This window comes from Equus asinus, chromosome X (genome assembly GCF_041296235.1).
Source record: "Equus asinus isolate D_3611 breed Donkey chromosome X, EquAss-T2T_v2, whole genome shotgun sequence".
Lineage (NCBI taxonomy): Eukaryota > Metazoa > Chordata > Mammalia > Perissodactyla > Equidae > Equus > Equus asinus.
This window is the reverse complement of record NC_091820.1, coordinates 120,246,711-120,263,898: the sequence shown is the minus strand read 5'-3', so window position 1 is coordinate 120,263,898 and position 17,188 is coordinate 120,246,711. Positions and strand designations below refer to the sequence as shown.

Here is a 17,188-nt window from a genome sequence, read left to right as displayed (position 1 = left end):
TGTGTGTGTGTGTGTGTGTGTGTGTGTTATAGAAAATCATGGTGACAGTGACCACAGTGGTTAGGAACCCACTCAGCCAAGACTCATCTGTGTGTTTTCGAAATATCTGTTGACATTAAGGTTTTTGGTTGCATTATGTATGTATGCCAATGTGTACACACACACACACACAAACAAACGCACCCACATACACACATAGTCAAGATTCCTTTCTCATCCAAACTTATCTTCTAGTACTTCCTATCACACCCTCTTAACTTCTGCCTACTCATGCCCTTCACTGTGCCTCTCCTCAGGTTTCCTGTACCTTCACCTCACCTTCTGTTGTTGCTTAGAGTGTCTGCCTCTCCACTGATCAGAACCATCTCTAAAATCCTGGAGCAGCTATTGACTGTTTCACTCACTTGAACAGTTGGTTAATCAAGCCCCTTGAAGACTGGAATAACATCATCCTTATTCCTCTTCATGTCCCCTAGCACAGTTCTCTGCATAGAGCAGATGCAAAATAATTATTTGTTGATTGAGTGAATCAATGACTAATCAAAGCAATGGATGTTCGGTAGATGAATAGAGTGAAGTAAGTCATTTTTGTTCTGCCTACACTCGCCTCTCCTCACCAGCTTCCTCCTTATGGTCATAGACAACCCCAGTTCCTTCTACAGGCAGTTCTGACTGAGCCTCCCCAACCTTGCTCCTTGTCATGTCCCCTCATTCACCCTCCCTACAGTGGTCAGATATATCTTTCTAAAAATCCCAAACTGACCCTATCTTTTCCCTGTTTATCACTCTCAGCAGTTCCCCAGTGCCCCTGGGATGGAGTCAGAGCTCCTCAGTCTGGCTTCTTGCCGCCTCTTGAGCTCACCCCTTACCAGTCCCCTTCTCCTTCTTTGTGTCCCAGTATACCAAACTTCTCAAATAGACTTGGAAACTCCTTAAAGGCAAGATCATATGCCCACCATGTCTCTCCCACAGTATCTAGATCCAGAGTGGGACAAAAAAAGTAGTTGCTAAAATAAGATGTCTTCAATTAAATTTCAATGCGACCCTCACCTCCGTTTCCTCTTTGTTTCTATTTATTGGCTTCTGGACTATGAAGCACTTTGACTTGAGGAAAAGGTAATCTTGATGGGTTGTCAGTAATGTCGGGTTTTTTTACTTTATTTCACCTGCTCACCCTCCCGGTGGGCACCACTAGGAGCACAGATAGGCCCCCCAAAAATCTTCACCTGCAATACAAGTCAAAGAATGCCAAGCAGCTTGGGAAACACTTTCCCAGCTGGTTCTCCCTACTCCCCGACCACCCACAGAGCTCCCTCTTGTATAGGGTCTAATTGTCTCTAATCTAGTTTTAACTTCTTGTAATTACCCTCAATTAGGAAATAGAGCCTGCAGAACACACTCGTTGTGGTTAAGACATGGATCCAGAGTAGAAGTGTAATTACTCTGCAGTCTCTCAGGGGTTTCTGCCTAGCCTTCTGTGCAGATGCAGAGCGGAAATGCTTCATCTGCTCCACCCATACGTGTCTTTTTTTTTCTTGAGTCCAGGTTTCTGAGATAGGTTGGGGGGTTTGTTTAGTATGTTGGCCATTGGGAAATCTTTAAAACATCTGCTAGTCTAAGATCAACTAAACTTAGAAACCTTGAACAACTTCCATTGCCCTTAGGATGAAGTCCAACTGCCTCGTGGAAGTGACCAACATTAGCCTGCCACAACATCCAAGGATATGTAGCACATCTAGAGCCTATTTATGGTCCGCAAAGATATAACGCTTTCCTCGATCTCCAGTCTCATCCTTTGCTGCTTTCTTACTCTCTGAACTCCTTTCTTCCCTGGATTTTCTTTAAGTTCCTCAAACCTGCTTGTGTCCTTAGAACTTTCACACATGCTGTTCTTTCTCCCCTCCCTCACTCCACTTTTCGCCTGGCTCATTCTTTGGATATGCTCTCTTTATGATATGCTTTTAGAGTACCCTGACTTTTTTACTTTTTCATTATAAATTTCTCACCACTGCAATTGAATAATCTGAGTGATATATGTAGATATCGATATATAGATATATATCCTCTACCTGGGCTATAAACTTCACAAAGGCTGGATATGTGTCTGTTTAGTTTGAACACTACATCCCCAGTACTCAGCACAGCACTTAACACAGAATAACTGTTCAACAAATATTCATTAATAAAAGAATGAAAAAGAGCCATCTAAAGTCACTTCATTTATTTGATAAAGCATTATGTTACTCTCCCTCAAGATGTAGTTATTTAATCTTCTTGTGGGCCAATTAGTTTCACTCTGCTCCCCAAACCATAGTGTACCTCCATAATCACTGCCAGTCATCTCACAAATGTGTGTAATCCCCCTGGGGGAACTTGAGGCAGGTGTATGGCTCAAGACAGCCAATCCCTACTGGCGAGAAGCATGTCACAGTGCATGCCCTGGTCACAGTGGCAGTACAGTTTCACTGCTGAACACAAAAGGCAACACATTTTCATTATTTTACCTTGGTTGATACATTGCCACGGCAATGTGAATAGATTTTCTCTATTTAGTGAAACATTATGTTAATGATTGGAAAGAGTAATTAATAGCAAATCAGATTAAATTTTCATGTCTCTGTACAAGCCAAAGAGAAATTATCCCCATTAACCTGATCAGTACAAACTGTCATGCTAGATTAGAAGAGCTCCAGCTTGAATTTATACCTTACCCCGCACTGTTTTGACCAGATGGCTTGTTGGTACCTCAGTGGCCACTCAGGAAAGAGGGACAGGAAACCTGGAATGGGCAAGTCAGGGGCCAAAAGAGGCAAAATGAGCTTCAAGCTTGGCCTAAAGGAAGGCTGCCAACAGTACCTGTCTCAACATGAGGAACCTGTCCATATTAGCATTTCTATACAAAGGAGCCAGGCGAGGAAGTGGGAAGGCTGCGTGGCTCTCAGGGCAGTGGCACTAATTGTGAAAGGTTATAAATGTGTTCCAGAGCAGCATATCCGAGAGTAGAACTCCAGAGAGAGGACCTAGAGACAGATTTCAGGACTTTAGGATAAGAGGACCGCCAAGAGTTAGACAGGTATCAGGAACTCAGCCAAGTGAATTGGGATTCAGAGTGGAATTCAAAGGTTAATTGCAGTACAAACCAAGAATTAGAGGCAAACTACAATCAGGGCATTCTGGCAGGGGGCTCCAAGATTTCTAAACTCTAACCTTTTCTCTTTTTTTCTTTCTCTTCTCAAGCTCTACAGGCTCCTCAAGTTTACCTTCTATGCTCGACTTCATCTGTAGTGTAATATCATTGCTGGCATAAATATGAGTGAAGACATAAAGTGTGGTCATGTGGTATCTGGTCTCACTACTCTTCTAGCTTGTCAAGATTGGGGTTTAACAAAGCTGATATCAAACTGTGTTTCATAGTGCTACTAAAGCAATAGGAGGGATTATGTGAAAAACCCCATCAGAATTTATATATCCAAATGAAAGTTATTCCCTTCACAAGAGCCCACTGGGAAACTATACTTATTCCATTGATACTAAAAACAAAATCAATGGAACTCCTTTTTTCTTTTCTTTTTTTTTTTTTTTTGGAGGAAGATTAGCCCTGAGCTAACTAGTGCCAATCCTCCACTTTTTGCCGAGGAAGAGTGGCCCTGAGCTAACATCCATGCCCATCTTCCTCTACTTTATACGTAGGATGCCTACTACAGCATGGCTTGCCAAGCGGTGCCATGTCCACACCTGGGATCTGAACAGGTGAACCCTGGGCCACTGAGAAGTAGAACGTGCGAACTTAACCACCGTGCCACCAGGCTGGCCCCGGAACTTCTTTTTGAGTATTTTCTTTAGATCCTTAGACATTCTTTTGGATTTCCCCATCTTTTTTTTTTTTTTTTTTTTTTGGCTTTCTGAAATTAGTTTTTAGAACTTTATTTTACAAATGGGGAATACACTTTTTTTTTTTTTTTGAGGAAGATCAGCCCTGAGCTAACATCTGCTAGCAATCCTCCTCTTTTTGCTGAGGAAGACTGGCCCTGAGCTAAAACCCATGCCCATCTTCCTGTACTTTATATGTGGGACGCCTACCCCAGCATGGCTTGCCAAGCGGTGCCATGTCCACACCCGGGATCCGAACTCGCAAACCCCAGGTCGCCAAAACAATGTGCAGGCTTCACCGCTGTGCCACCAGGCCGGCCCAATACACACACTTTTAATTTTTTACTAACATTTTCCCCCTAGAGATACAATTTAGACATTCTTTCTTCAAAGCAAAAAATCATCAAAATATGGGATTAGCATAGTAACAGCCTATGGATAAGGTTACACATGCATGTTCTTTATTGGTCTCCAAACCATTGGGAATTTATTTCAACGAAGGTTCTCTAAGCCTCCATTATTTGTATACAACTACAGAGAAAACCAGTTTACCAATTTACAATTTAGTGGTCAAGATCAGGGAAAATGATAGTCACTTTTTCAGTGAATAAATACATATCAGTCATTGCAGAGACAATTTACGCCTCTTTTATGCCCACTATCCAGGATAAACCTTTGCCAATCTCTAATTACCTAGGGAAACAAATTTAAACAAAGTATTGAGAAGGTGGCCCATATGTTGGGTATAACCTAGATGGTCTTAGCCTAAATTTATCCCTTGCTCCTCAAAGTACAGTGACTCCAGATATATGTTCCACAGATGCAATGATTTCTTTTCCCTGGTCAGTGCAGAAATATAATTTGTACTTCCTGAAAGTCTGTCTATGAAGAAAGCTTCATTTTACTTGCCTTTGTCTTGTTTTGAATATATGAACTTACAAACTTTTCCAGTGACTACATTTCAGCTTGTATTTCATCAGGAAACATTGGATGTTTTTATTTTACAGGTCAACTACGTTCAATTCATTCTTGGCCAAGTTAGTAGTAAGTGGGCAGTTTTCTTGTAGAGAGCAATTCCAAACACAGTGAGTGGATGCCTGCTAGCTCTAATCAACAGGTTGTACCTCTTGTCCTTTTCTCTATATCTGAGGACCACGTACTACTTTATTGTCCATGGCCTCAGGCTACAGACCACAAAGGATTACTGGAAAGAAAAGGAATAGAGCATCAAATTGGTCCTTTCTTCCGACCCTCCCAAAAGGCCAAAACATTTCAATGGCTAAGTTTTCAATAAGATTCATAACTGCCTACAATAATCCTTTGAAGTTTTCTTACTAGAATGAAACCTGAGTTTTAAGAGAGTTACTGATTTAGTTTGGTGGGGGTGGGGGGACACAACAAGCAACAGTCACAGAATTTTCAAAAAGTGTAATAATTAGTGAAGATTATACATCAACTGATATTGCCCTAAGTTTTTCAGTTTTAAAATTTTTTTAAATTTCAAGGGAATAGGTTTAAACACAGGAAATAAAATATAGGGCAGTCCATTATATCTACATATTTTTCATCTTGGCCATGAGGTCTTCCAAGCTTTCACCAGAATCTTCCACTGTTAACTCAGGTACAGAATCTTCTTGCTTTTTGGGAATTGTATATGCCACTGTGATTCCTTCGGGTAAGTCAGGAACTAGTCCTGAAGAGTTTTTCAGTTCCTCTTCTGAAACCTCAGATACCAACTCAATACCCCACTCGTTGTCCTCATGTATTATCTCTTCCTCTTCTTGAACAACTTCCTGTCTGGGCAGTGCTGCCACCTTTTTCTTATATTCTTCCTGCTGCTTCCTGCAATTTCTGTCATCACACTGAGGATTTGGCTTCATGGACATAGTAGGGAAAAAATCCTGCATTGCATTGTATCCAAGGTAAAAACTAACAGTACCAAAATTTAACAGAAACTTTAGCACATTTTGTACCAAGATCCCAGCAACGACTCCCATAGTGGTAGGAAGACTGGCTGCACAAACACCCTCTCGCTTCAGAGTCTTTTCATCAATATTTGCCGCAACTACAAGTGGTGGAGCACACGCAAAACAAGCAGATTCTCCAGGAATTATGAGCTGTATATGCCCTGAAACTGCATTTTCACTGACCCCAGACTCCATCCATGTTTGTCCAAGTTCATTACAAGCTGTGTTTATTGTCATTCGAGCTTCAAAATTGTCCACACAGCTAAGAACTAGATCAACAGATTTTCCCTCTTCTAATCCACCATTACTTATTCTATCCATGAAATGTTGAAAATTTTCTACTGTGGTTATATTGTAGTTGTGGACTTCAAAAAGAACATCAGGATTAATGTTCCTCAAAGTATGTTCTGCTGCTTGAACTTTACTTAATCCTGCTTGATGAGGCTGGAAGAAAAGTCTGTTCATATTGGCCAGTTCCACCTTGTCATAGTCAAAGAGTAGCAACTTACCAATGCCACATCTTGTCAGCATTTCAGCAGTCACACTACCAACTCCACCAACACCTACTATTGCTACAGCAAAGGTACGAATTTTCTCATAGTCGCTTACAATTCCCATTCGTTTCAATGCCATCAGGCGGCTGTAGGGGTTGGAGTCCACCACCTCGGGGCTCATCTTCTCGATGCGGGCCCGGCCGCCTCCTCCGTCGCCGCCCCCCAGGGCCCGCCGCCTTCTCTCCTGGGCCAGTTCCCGCTCCAGTTCCTCTACCCGCTGCTGCAGCCGCTCCACAGCCTCGGCCATGGCTGGGACCCCGGCCGCCAACGCTCCCAGCCCCGGCCGCCGCCGCCGTCGCCGCCCCACGCTGCTAGGCCCGCTGGGCCAGCGAGGATACGTGAGGAGGCACCGAGGGGCGGCCTCCCCAGCCCAAAAGCCCGGGGAAGTGCTCTCAGCCCCTCACAGCCAGCCACGTCTCCTCCGCCCCAGCGGGCCTCCCACAGTCCCGTACGTTGCAGTCATTGCTCCCCGTCAGGAAAAACCCGCCCGTCTGAGCTTCCTTCTTCGCACGGTCCTAAGTGACCAGGCCGCAGACGGGCTCGGGACATAACTGTCCGGAGCTGGCAGCCTGCGATGCTGCCTTTCCTACCCTGGATTTCCCCATCTTTTGAAGATGGATTTGCATTCTACAAATAGTCAAAAGTCTTTTAGAACTTGGTCTGATTAATAACTTTGGAGATTAAGTTGAGTGATACCATTCAAGTAACTTGGATTCTTTAACTATTATACTTACAGTTAGAAATCATTAAATGTTGTCCAGGCCTTTTGGCCAAATCAGAGATGGCCAGGATCTAAAGATAAGACAGACCAATAGGGCTTATGTGAGCTCTAAAAAGGGCTTAAATATTATGGAGCCAGCTCAAGCAGGTGGCCAAAGTGTCAGGGAGACTTGGCAGTGGCAATAGAAGAGGTCAAGGCAAGAAATAGGCAGAAGGAATCCAGGAGTCCCAAGAGTAAATAAAAGCACAGTATTAAAGTAAGGATTAGAAAGGCCTGAAGACAGGCAAGTCAGAACTCTACTCTCTGGGGAAATGGATTATCAGTTGGAGAACCAAATAAGAGGTTTGGATTCTAGAAAAGAGTTATAGGAAATTAAGCAGGACACTGAGTAAACTTATGGGATGACAAGATCAGAATAAGCCTGAATTTCTAATATTTCCTCTGCACAAGACAAGGATTGCTCCAAGAGCCAAGGACAAAGCTGAACCCACAGGAAATTTTGAATACCCTCAGGCACAACTAAAATTGCAAAAGTGATTCGTCAACCATAGCACTGGTGTGGTGAAGAGGCCAATCAAATAATTTCTCCAGCGCTTTAGAATGTTCAGCCTTTTAGCCTGACTGACTGCCTTTAAGATGTGAATTCTACATGGACAATATCATCATTATTAGCAGAATAGCACAAGTTCATTATCCTCATCTGTAGTCTAATTCTGCACCCATTTTGGGGTCTCTGGCATACTAGTTTGCCTCTGAAGATTCTAGCACTTTTGTTTCTTGGTCATACTAGAAAAACTGTTTTCCACTCTGGTTACTATTCTGCTTCATAACGCCTTGTTTTGTCGAGCTTCCCTTCTCAAAACAAGTGCCAAGTCTTTCTTATTTTCATTCATCATTCAAAATGCTTTGACGTCTTTTCAGAAACTTTGCTTGTGTTTAGGGTTTCTTCCAGAGCAAGTTAGCTTCTTCATCCAAACTGGATTCTTCAGCCATAATTTTTACAGTTACAAGGCACTAAGACATTTAATGAAGCAAATTTCTGACCTGTCCAATATTTCTATCAGTCCTGTGGATGACTAGATGACCGATTCATGCATCATCATGGACACCTTTTCTAAACTTTTTGTGGTAGTCCCAATTTTTTCTCTTGATATTATTCATCCCCTCATAAGTATCTCTTACCACATAAAGTATCTCATTTGCAAATTCATTTCACACAATATTTGATATTGATCCTTTGCTCTAAATAATAGCCACTCATTTTTTCAGTGATATAAAAATAGCATGCATTTCACCACCGATGCTAGCTAGTGAAAGACTGATTGGCTGATGTTAACAATTTTGTTCCTGAAAGTTAAAACACGTTGCCAGTTTGGCCTTGGTCATGGTTCCAAACATTGAGTAACAACTTCCCTTTGGGTTATGTAGATGTAGCCTCAAGAATGATTATTTTAGAAATTAAGACACTTATGTTGTCCTTTCTCTTTCGTATATTTTGTAACCACTATGCTGGCCAGGACTAGCTGTAGGTCATTGCCCCATGGGCTTGGAGGTAAGTAAGTAGGGTTTGGGAGGGTCCCTCACCATGAGTCTCAGCTTAGTTACTGACATGTACCTGTTATAACACCTTAAAATATTTGTCTTATCCTATCCCTTGAGGAACTACAGTATATGGTAGTGATTAAGAGAGCAAGCTGTGGTGTTAGAATTGGGTTTGAAGCCCAATTTGATCATTGACTAACAATGGTCAAGTGAATCATTCACAGAACTGCAGTTTCCTTATTTACAGGATGGAAATAATATCCACCTGCAAAGTTCACAAGGCTAAATGAAATAATATGTGTAAAACTCTTAGCATAATACCTGGCACATATTGAGTTATCTGCCATTAATTGGTGGGAATACAAATCTGACTTCGTGAAAAGTTACAATGTCTTTCAAAGCTATAAAGTAACACCTCTACTAATATTGACTCTTCTTGTTCAGAAATGTCCTTCACCGGGTAGCATCCAAAACATATTCCATTCCAGCCGTGCTCCAAGGGGAGGCTGTGATTCTGTCAGGCTTGTAGGATATATTTCTCTTTCCTTGGGACATTACCTTACACCAGTTATTCTTGAGCTAAAGACACTCCAGAACTTCAACTTCCCCACTGAAATGGCGTTGGTTCTCACTTTTCTTCAGCGGCCACTGCCATGAGCTAAGGACCGAGAGCTCTCTTTGTGTCTCTATGGAGCAAGCTGTCTTTATTCAAACAAACTTTCTTCTCACTGGATTGATTAATTGAGGTATTATTGTTTGTTATTGTTAATTCCAAATATTATAGTGAATTATATTACCAAGTAGATGGCTTAATGGGATCCATATTAATAAATAGATAAGTATAGTCAAGTTTCACATGCAAATAGAACTTGCATTATCCTTGTGATTCTATTTAAGGTGTTAATTTACCGAACATATCCTTTATTTTTGTAGCTGGTGAAATAGTAAACTCCCAAGCCTAGTTTATAAACAAGGTTGTCCCATATTATAAACTAGCAAAATTCAAAATAATGAGGTTTACTTTACATATATTAACCCTAACTACAATAATGATATATCACTTATCTGAAGTTCCCTTCCAGGAAACCATAATTGTTTGGCACTCTCAGAGCTAAAAACTAAGAATTAACCTTTTAAAACTTAGAGCAGCCAAAAGAGATGATGCAAAATGTATACACCGAAACTCATGCAGAGTACTTATAAAAAAAAACTGCTAACACTCTCAATCTTACTTTACCCACAATTGTAACTCAGCTTGGTTTCTGAGCCTACGGTAGAATAGAAAATGTCAAAGGGCTACTGGAGGCAAAAACAATGTTATCAGCAAGCAAATACTTTAGAAAGAAGACAGAATACTTCTAAAAAAAATAGACAGCCTGGAGCCATTTATTGGACAAGTAAACGGTCTGATACACCTCAAGATAACTCCTAAGGACACTCCTTACATCCCAGCCTGACTCAATGATTAGTGTTCATGAAAACAGCCTGGAATCAACCTGAAATGGGCAAATTGTGTCAGGTTCCCTTGGCATGAAAAGATAGAGACCTATCCGTTTGAAACAATTACAATATAAAGGACTTGGCCTCTGCAAGGACATTTCTATTATTTAGGACACAGACTTGCAAACATTTCCTTCCTAGTCAATACCAAACAGATCAGGTGTTAAGGTATCTGCCAACCAAGGCATGTCACTGTATGTTCTACTAGCCTGGCTTCAATAAGCAGATAAGCGTTTGTGATGAGCACATCGTTTATTTGTAAATAAAACAGATGCTAGTGAAACCTTCATGAAACGTTTTCTCTCCCCTCCTTGAGGCGGCACACATGTGAATGTCACCAGTCTAAGAGTTGTCCAAGTTATTTACAACTTTGAGTTAATGAGGTGGCTGTTTTGCTGCATGTGTATGTGTGTGAGGAGGGGCGGGTAGGGGGAGGTGTTCTCCAGGGATGAGCCCTGAAGCCCCAGGGAGCTTAGTAGAGCTTCCCTTTAGACAAAAAGGATGCTTAGGGCAGGCCATTTTGTCATACCACCTTCCAGTAGAAATGCGTTCCAGAAAGAAAGGAAGGTATTGGCAAGGAAAAGTTGTTTTCCCAGATTTCTAATGAAGTCAGGGAATTTCCTCTCACCTTGTTACCAATAATAAACATGCCCTCTAGGGGGGAGGGGAGAAGCGCAAAATAATGGCCTCCCAAGGAGCTGTTATGCACTTACTTTTAATAACTCCCACTGAGCCCATCTCCCAGTGAAGTTCTTTGTAGTTAAAATGCCTTCTTTAACTAAGTCAGGTGCGACCAATTAAAACCACCAACTCTGCAATGAATGAGGTGCTAACTCCTTAATCCCAACAATTAGTGTGCAAAGGAAGGGGAAAAAAATGACGAAAGAAGCAGGCTATTGGCTATAGGAAAGGGAGCCACTTACAAAACTAGCTGCAAAGAGTGCACAGATTTCTTATAAGTAACTGAACTGTGCATGTACCCACACAGTATGATTTATGTGTGCATCTTGTAGAGACATTTATATGAAAGATGGTGTGTATATATTCATACCCATATATATCTGTGCACATATATGGGAAATATGAGTGTCTGTATAAATAAGATATTTACACTGGGGCCATTTGGTGGAGGGATAAAGAGTCCAATATATCTCAAGATAGCTCCTAACAACACCCTATGTCTCGGCCAAGCCCCCAATAATGAGTGCCCATAAAAAGTGGCTTAGAATCATCCAGAAAAAGTTAAATTGTGTTAGGCTTACTTGGTATAAGAAGATAGAAAGCTACCTGTTTGAAACAATTACAGTGAAAAAGATTTTGTTACTTCAAGGTATGCTTCTATTATTTGGAACATGCGCTTGTAAAGGGTACTTCCTCTCCTGCCAATTGCAAACAGATCAGGTGTTGCAGTATCTGCCAACCAAAGCATGTCACACTAGGTTCTGCCAGTGTGAGTATGGATCTGCGTGTCAGCACTTTGTGTCTGTGGTGTGTGCATGTGTGTGCATGTGTGTGTGTATGTTTGTGTGCACTCGCTCAAGTTGGGGGGGTGTTTATGCCTGTAGAAACGGGTGAGTGTGAAGGGATGTACTTTTTTTAATGAATTCAATCTAATGCAAACACATGGTTTCTTCTCAGCATGTTTCCTTGACTGTCATTCTTCCCAGTTCCCTGTTCCGGTGCCCTATTTTGCCTTTTTCAATGAGGATCCCATGGGTCAAATTTGGCTCAGTTGGAGGTTGCTCGGATTATCCGACCCTGCCCACCTGCTGAGCCCAGCAGTCCCATTGCTCTAGCCTGTAGTCTCAACTGCATTCTCTTGCCAAAGCTGCCACCTGTTCTTTGGTCCATTCTGGCCAGAGCTACTTACTTGAAACTGACCTAATGACCCGCTTAGGCTAAGTTAAGCACTAGTCCTGGCAGAACCAGGGGCAGAAGCAAAGTGACAAGGTTGGACTGCAGGGCTTTGCACTGTGTGAACCAGGCTCCCTTGGGGACAATAGGAACCTGCTTGAATGGGAGGCTGCCTCATGTGGGAACTGCTGATTTTGTGTGGGAGAAAGCACACTGAATGCTCCAAGGGTCATTTGTCCAAAGAGGAAATCAAGTGGAGAAGTGAAATGAGAGCCAAGTGTGGAGGGTTCTGGGTCATCAGTGAGAGGAAGGAAGAGGAAAGAAGAACAAAAGCAAAATACGGATCGTCCTGGAGTATCACTCCAGAGAGAGCCAAGAAGTCCCAATGCTGTCCTTAGGAACACACCAGACAGCCATTTATTGAGAGACTGCTATACGTCAAGCACTTGCCAGGCACTGGGCATATCTCAATAAACAGGACATAGCCCCTTCCCTCAAGGAATTTGCTGCATATTTGAGGAGATCAAGAAGCAAGTTTTTTCCACATTTCTGCAAAGGAGTTCCACAATAGATGTAAGAGACGGCTTCCTGGAAAAATGGAGTTAGGCAAGTGAATAGTGGGGAGGAGAATGAACATTGAAAGGCCACCCACTTGGCTTTAGGATAAAGTCCAAATTCCTTGGCGTGGAATAGAAGGCCCTTCATGAACTGGCTCTAGCTTCTCAGGTCTCAGTTGTCACCACCATCACCCACACACTTTACATCCAGCCACACTGGATTACTTGCAGTAGTTTGGATACTCACACTCTCTTTCACTTCCAAGCCATAGCAGATGATGATCACTTTACATGGAATGGCCTCCCCAGGCCCCACCTATGCAATGCTATTTATTTATCTTGATTCAGCTAAGATAACACCTCTGCTGTGAAGTCTTCCCTTAACCTGATCAACCTCCCTCCCTCAGACTGGTTTGGGTGCCTGCATTAGTTTGTTAGGGCTGCCACAACAAAGTACCACAAACTGAGTGGCCTAAACAGACATTTATTTTCTCATGGTTCTGGAGGCAAGTAGTCCAAACTCAAGGCAGCATTGATTCCTTTTGAGGGCAATGAGGAACAATCTGTACATGCCTCTCTCCTAGCTTCTGGTTGTTTGCTGGCAACCTTTGGTGTTTCTTGGTTTACAGACACATCATTGCAATCTCTGCCTTCATCTTCACATGGCGTTCTCCCTGTGTGTGTGTCTTGGTGTCTGAATTTCCTTTTTTTATAAAGACACAAATGATATTGAATTAGGGATCACCTTAATGACCTCATTTCAACTTAATTACCTTTGTAAAGACCCTATCTCCAAATAAGGTCATATTCTGAAGTGCTGGGTATTAGAACTCCAACTTATCTTCCTTCGGGGACAAAATTTGACCCATAATAATGACTTTCCCAAGCATTGACGTAAGGCCCTGTACTAATCATAGCATTAATCAGCCTGATTATAATTGTTTACATGTCTGCTTCTCTCATCAAATTGTGAACTCCATGAGGACAGGAACCATTCTGTATTCATTGTTGTGCTCCTAATACTTGAAATAAAACCAAGCCCATAGTAGGTATTCAGTACATATTTGTCACAGTACGAGTATCACTCCTTAGATCAGAGACCAGTCTCCTCACATGTGCTCTGGACCTTATAGCTTCCAGCTTTTGCAGGGACCATAAAACACTACATCTCTCTGGTCTCCTGCATCTTCAACATCTCCCTTTCTAATGAATTCTTCTTCCTAATAGTATTCATTTTTTATTATTTCACATTGTTAAAACAAACATCTTCCCTTAAGCTTCCTGTTACAGCTCTCACCAAATCTATTTCCTTGCAGAACCAGGCTTCTCCAAAGAATTATCTACATTTGGTGTCCTTTCTCCTTCACCTTTTACTCATTTCTTTATCTCACTCCACTATGGCTCCTGCATCCATCACTCTACCAAAAGTTCTTTTAGTGAAGTCATCAATGTCCTCCATGTTATCAAATACAACGGACTCTTCTCTGTCCTCAACTTACTCCTCCTCTCAGCAGCCTTCAGTATAGTTTAACAGACTTGAAACACTCTCTTCTCTCTACTTGCATGAGCTTCCACCTTAGGGTTTTCCTCACACCTCTCTATCTCCTCCTCAGGCTTACTTACTAGCTATTCTTCCTCTACATGACCTCCAAATGGTGAAATTTCAGGGCTCCATCTGGGCTCTCTTGTCCCTCTAAACTGTTTCTCTACATGATTTCACTGATTTCCATGTTTCAAATGCCATCTACATGCTGATGGCTTCTAAATGCATATGTCTAGACCAGATATCTCTTATGAGTTTCAGACCAGTATGTTTAAATACCTGCTTAACATCTATTGCTATATCAGAATACTCTCATACAAAATTGATCTCATCAGTTCTCTTCTCTCCCAAACCTGGCCCTATTGCAGGGTTCTCCCATCCCAGTGAGTGGCACAAACACATTCAATTCACAAACCAGTAACCTGAAAGTTATTATTGATGCCTCCCTCTATAATCTACCACTAAACCCTATCACTTCTACCTCTGAATATGTTGAGTTAAATTCATTTCTCCCCATCTTTGCCACTATTCTCCTAGTCCACACTACCATCATCTCTCACAAGTAGCATTGTAGTAGTGTCCTAACTTATTTCTCAATGTTTGTCAGCCCTCTAGTCCCATTAAAAGTCATTCTCCACATAACAGCCAGGGAGATCTTAAAACATAAAATGAATCATGTCGCTCTACCAAAAACCATTCAAAGAGCTCTAATCCCACTTGCAATGAGATCCACTGAGGTCTTGTGTTATTTGGTTCCTGCTTACCTTCCCAGCCTCATCTATGATGCTCTCTCCCTTGGTCACTACATTGTAACCACACTAGCCTTTTCTCTGTTCCCAAAACACTCTAAGGTCTTTACCACTGCAGGACCCTGCTGCTAGGTAGTCCCTCTGTGGAAATGCTCCCATCTCCTACCCTACTTTACAACCTATCTTTGCCTGGATTATTCCTATTTATCTTTCAGGTATCTGATCAAATGTCGTATCTTCAGAGAAATCTTCTCTGATATTTCCAACCCAATCCAAATTAGGTATCCTTGTTATATGCCTTCCTAGCAGCCTGTGCTTTTCCTTCACTGCACTTACCACAGTATTAAATTATGGAGGGATAATCAATATATAGGTACTTGAAGCCAAGGAAATAATAATAATCTAGTAAGGCAGGAAGGTATAAACCATTCAGCTATGCACTCATCAAGTATTCTTTGAGTGTCTCCTATGCCAAGCATTCTTCTAGGAACTGAAGATGCAGTGGCAAACCACCAGATAATGCAATTACTGCTTAAGCCTAGGTCCACAAGACTCCCATGGAGAGACAGGAGAGTATCATTTCACTCAATGTTTTGGGTGGTAGAAAACAGTCAGGTAAGGCTTCTTGGTGAGGATGGTGATGGATCCAAGTATTAAAGGATGAAGGGGCATTACCAGGTGAAAAACAAATGTGGGCAGGATTTTCCAGGCAAAGGGCATGAGTAAGGATGCACAGGTGTGATATGATAAATTGTGAGATGGAGCCTGGTAGGAGATGAGAATGGGGAAGGAGACATGAGCAGGGCCATGGAAGACCTTGAATCCACGCTGAGGAACTTGGATTTTATCCTGTGAAGATGGGTATCAAATGTCTGCTGCGTGAAGTGCACTTTGCTGTATACTTGAGGGTACAGCTAGAAATGACTTTATGTCTCTGTTCTTGAAGGATTTATAATCTCACTGGAAAACTAGGGCATATACCTAAAATGTGAAGAGAAGTGAGTGCTACTTGTCAAATGAAGGGAATAAACTACTTCTCAGGGGAAGAAATGACACAAGCAAGACAGTCAGGGAGAGTTCCAAGAGAAGGTAGGACTTGAATTGGGTCTTAAAGAAAAAAATTGGGTGGACTTAGCTAAGCAAGAGACATTATGAGCATTTGTGTTTGTTCATATGTCCTACTAAAAGCTCCATTAGGTCTTTACATCAGGTGGTTTCATATTAATTATATAATTACTCTCAAAATTAAAGTAAATGAGAATATTGGGATTTTATGTGCAGAGATGCTCTTTATAGGCAGCACTTCCAAGAACTACATAGTCTATAAACAATGTAAAAATATAAATTCTGAGCAATTGATCACCAAGGCCCCAGACTGTAATGTTTTTGAGGTCAAAAGCGGTTAAACGTTATTCACTATTCTATTCCTAGCGCCTAGCACAATGCCTGGATAATATTAGGCTCTCAATAAGTATTTTTGATTGAATAAATGAATATATGTATTTTCTCCCTTATCAAATTAGAATCTTTTTGCTTCTTCTTTCTCTTGAAATGTAGCTTGAATATACTGGTTGATAATGTTAGGTAGCTGGTAACAGATACAAAAATAAGAAACAAAATCACAAGTGAGGCCAGCAAGGTGAACTCAGGTATACAGCAGAAGGAGGATCTGGGAAGAGAACAGAAAGAAAGAAATGAAAACACAGTGGGTAGCTCTAAACACTAGAGAAAACTCAACATAGAAAAGAGTGCCTTGAAGCAATCCACACGTCTAAGAAATTGCTGTAAGTGCTCAATGCACATTTCTCCAAAATCAGTCTTTTGGTGGGTTTGCATATATTTTACTAGATTCCACCTTTTTCTTTTTAAATCCCTGGCCAAGTAGGGGTAGAGTATTGTTATTAGTTATTTAACACAGTCGGTCTCACAGCTAGAACTCTAGCCTGAGTGCTGGAGCAGACAAACATGGCTTCTTCATTTAGGGAGCTCCTCCATTCTTAAGGGGATAGCACAGAGCTTTTTGGGAGATTGTATGCAGCAATTATTTGTTATCTATCCCGGAATAGTTCTCCTTCCATCAACTAGGAAGTGCTCCTCCTCTCTCACAGTGTAAATATGCTCAAGGAAAACTAAAGCATTTCAAGGAGACCAAGACAAATCTACTAACTCTTCCCTCAAATCAGCTAGCTGATTTGGAAATTAACCAATATTTCAGGTTATAATGATTATAATCTATCCTACATTTTCCTAATCAGGCTGAGAATTCCCTGTGGATGAGGACAGTGCCTTGACCTTCAGACTGCCATCAGTTTTGTTGATCGAATGGAGATC

The 17,188-nt window shown here is 41.6% G+C and overlaps 1 protein-coding gene across 1 annotated transcript; it reads right to left on the bottom strand.

Moving 5' to 3' along the window:
* Positions 1-4,006: 4,006 nt before the first annotated feature.
* LOC106841721 (ubiquitin-like modifier-activating enzyme 5) lies at positions 4,007-6,834 on the bottom strand. The gene has a single exon (XM_044763956.2). The coding sequence runs from the start codon at positions 6,636-6,638 to the stop codon at positions 5,424-5,426; it is 1,215 nt and encodes a 404-aa protein (XP_044619891.1). The 5' UTR covers positions 6,639-6,834; the 3' UTR covers positions 4,007-5,423.
* Between the last annotated feature and the right edge of the window lie 10,354 nt (positions 6,835-17,188).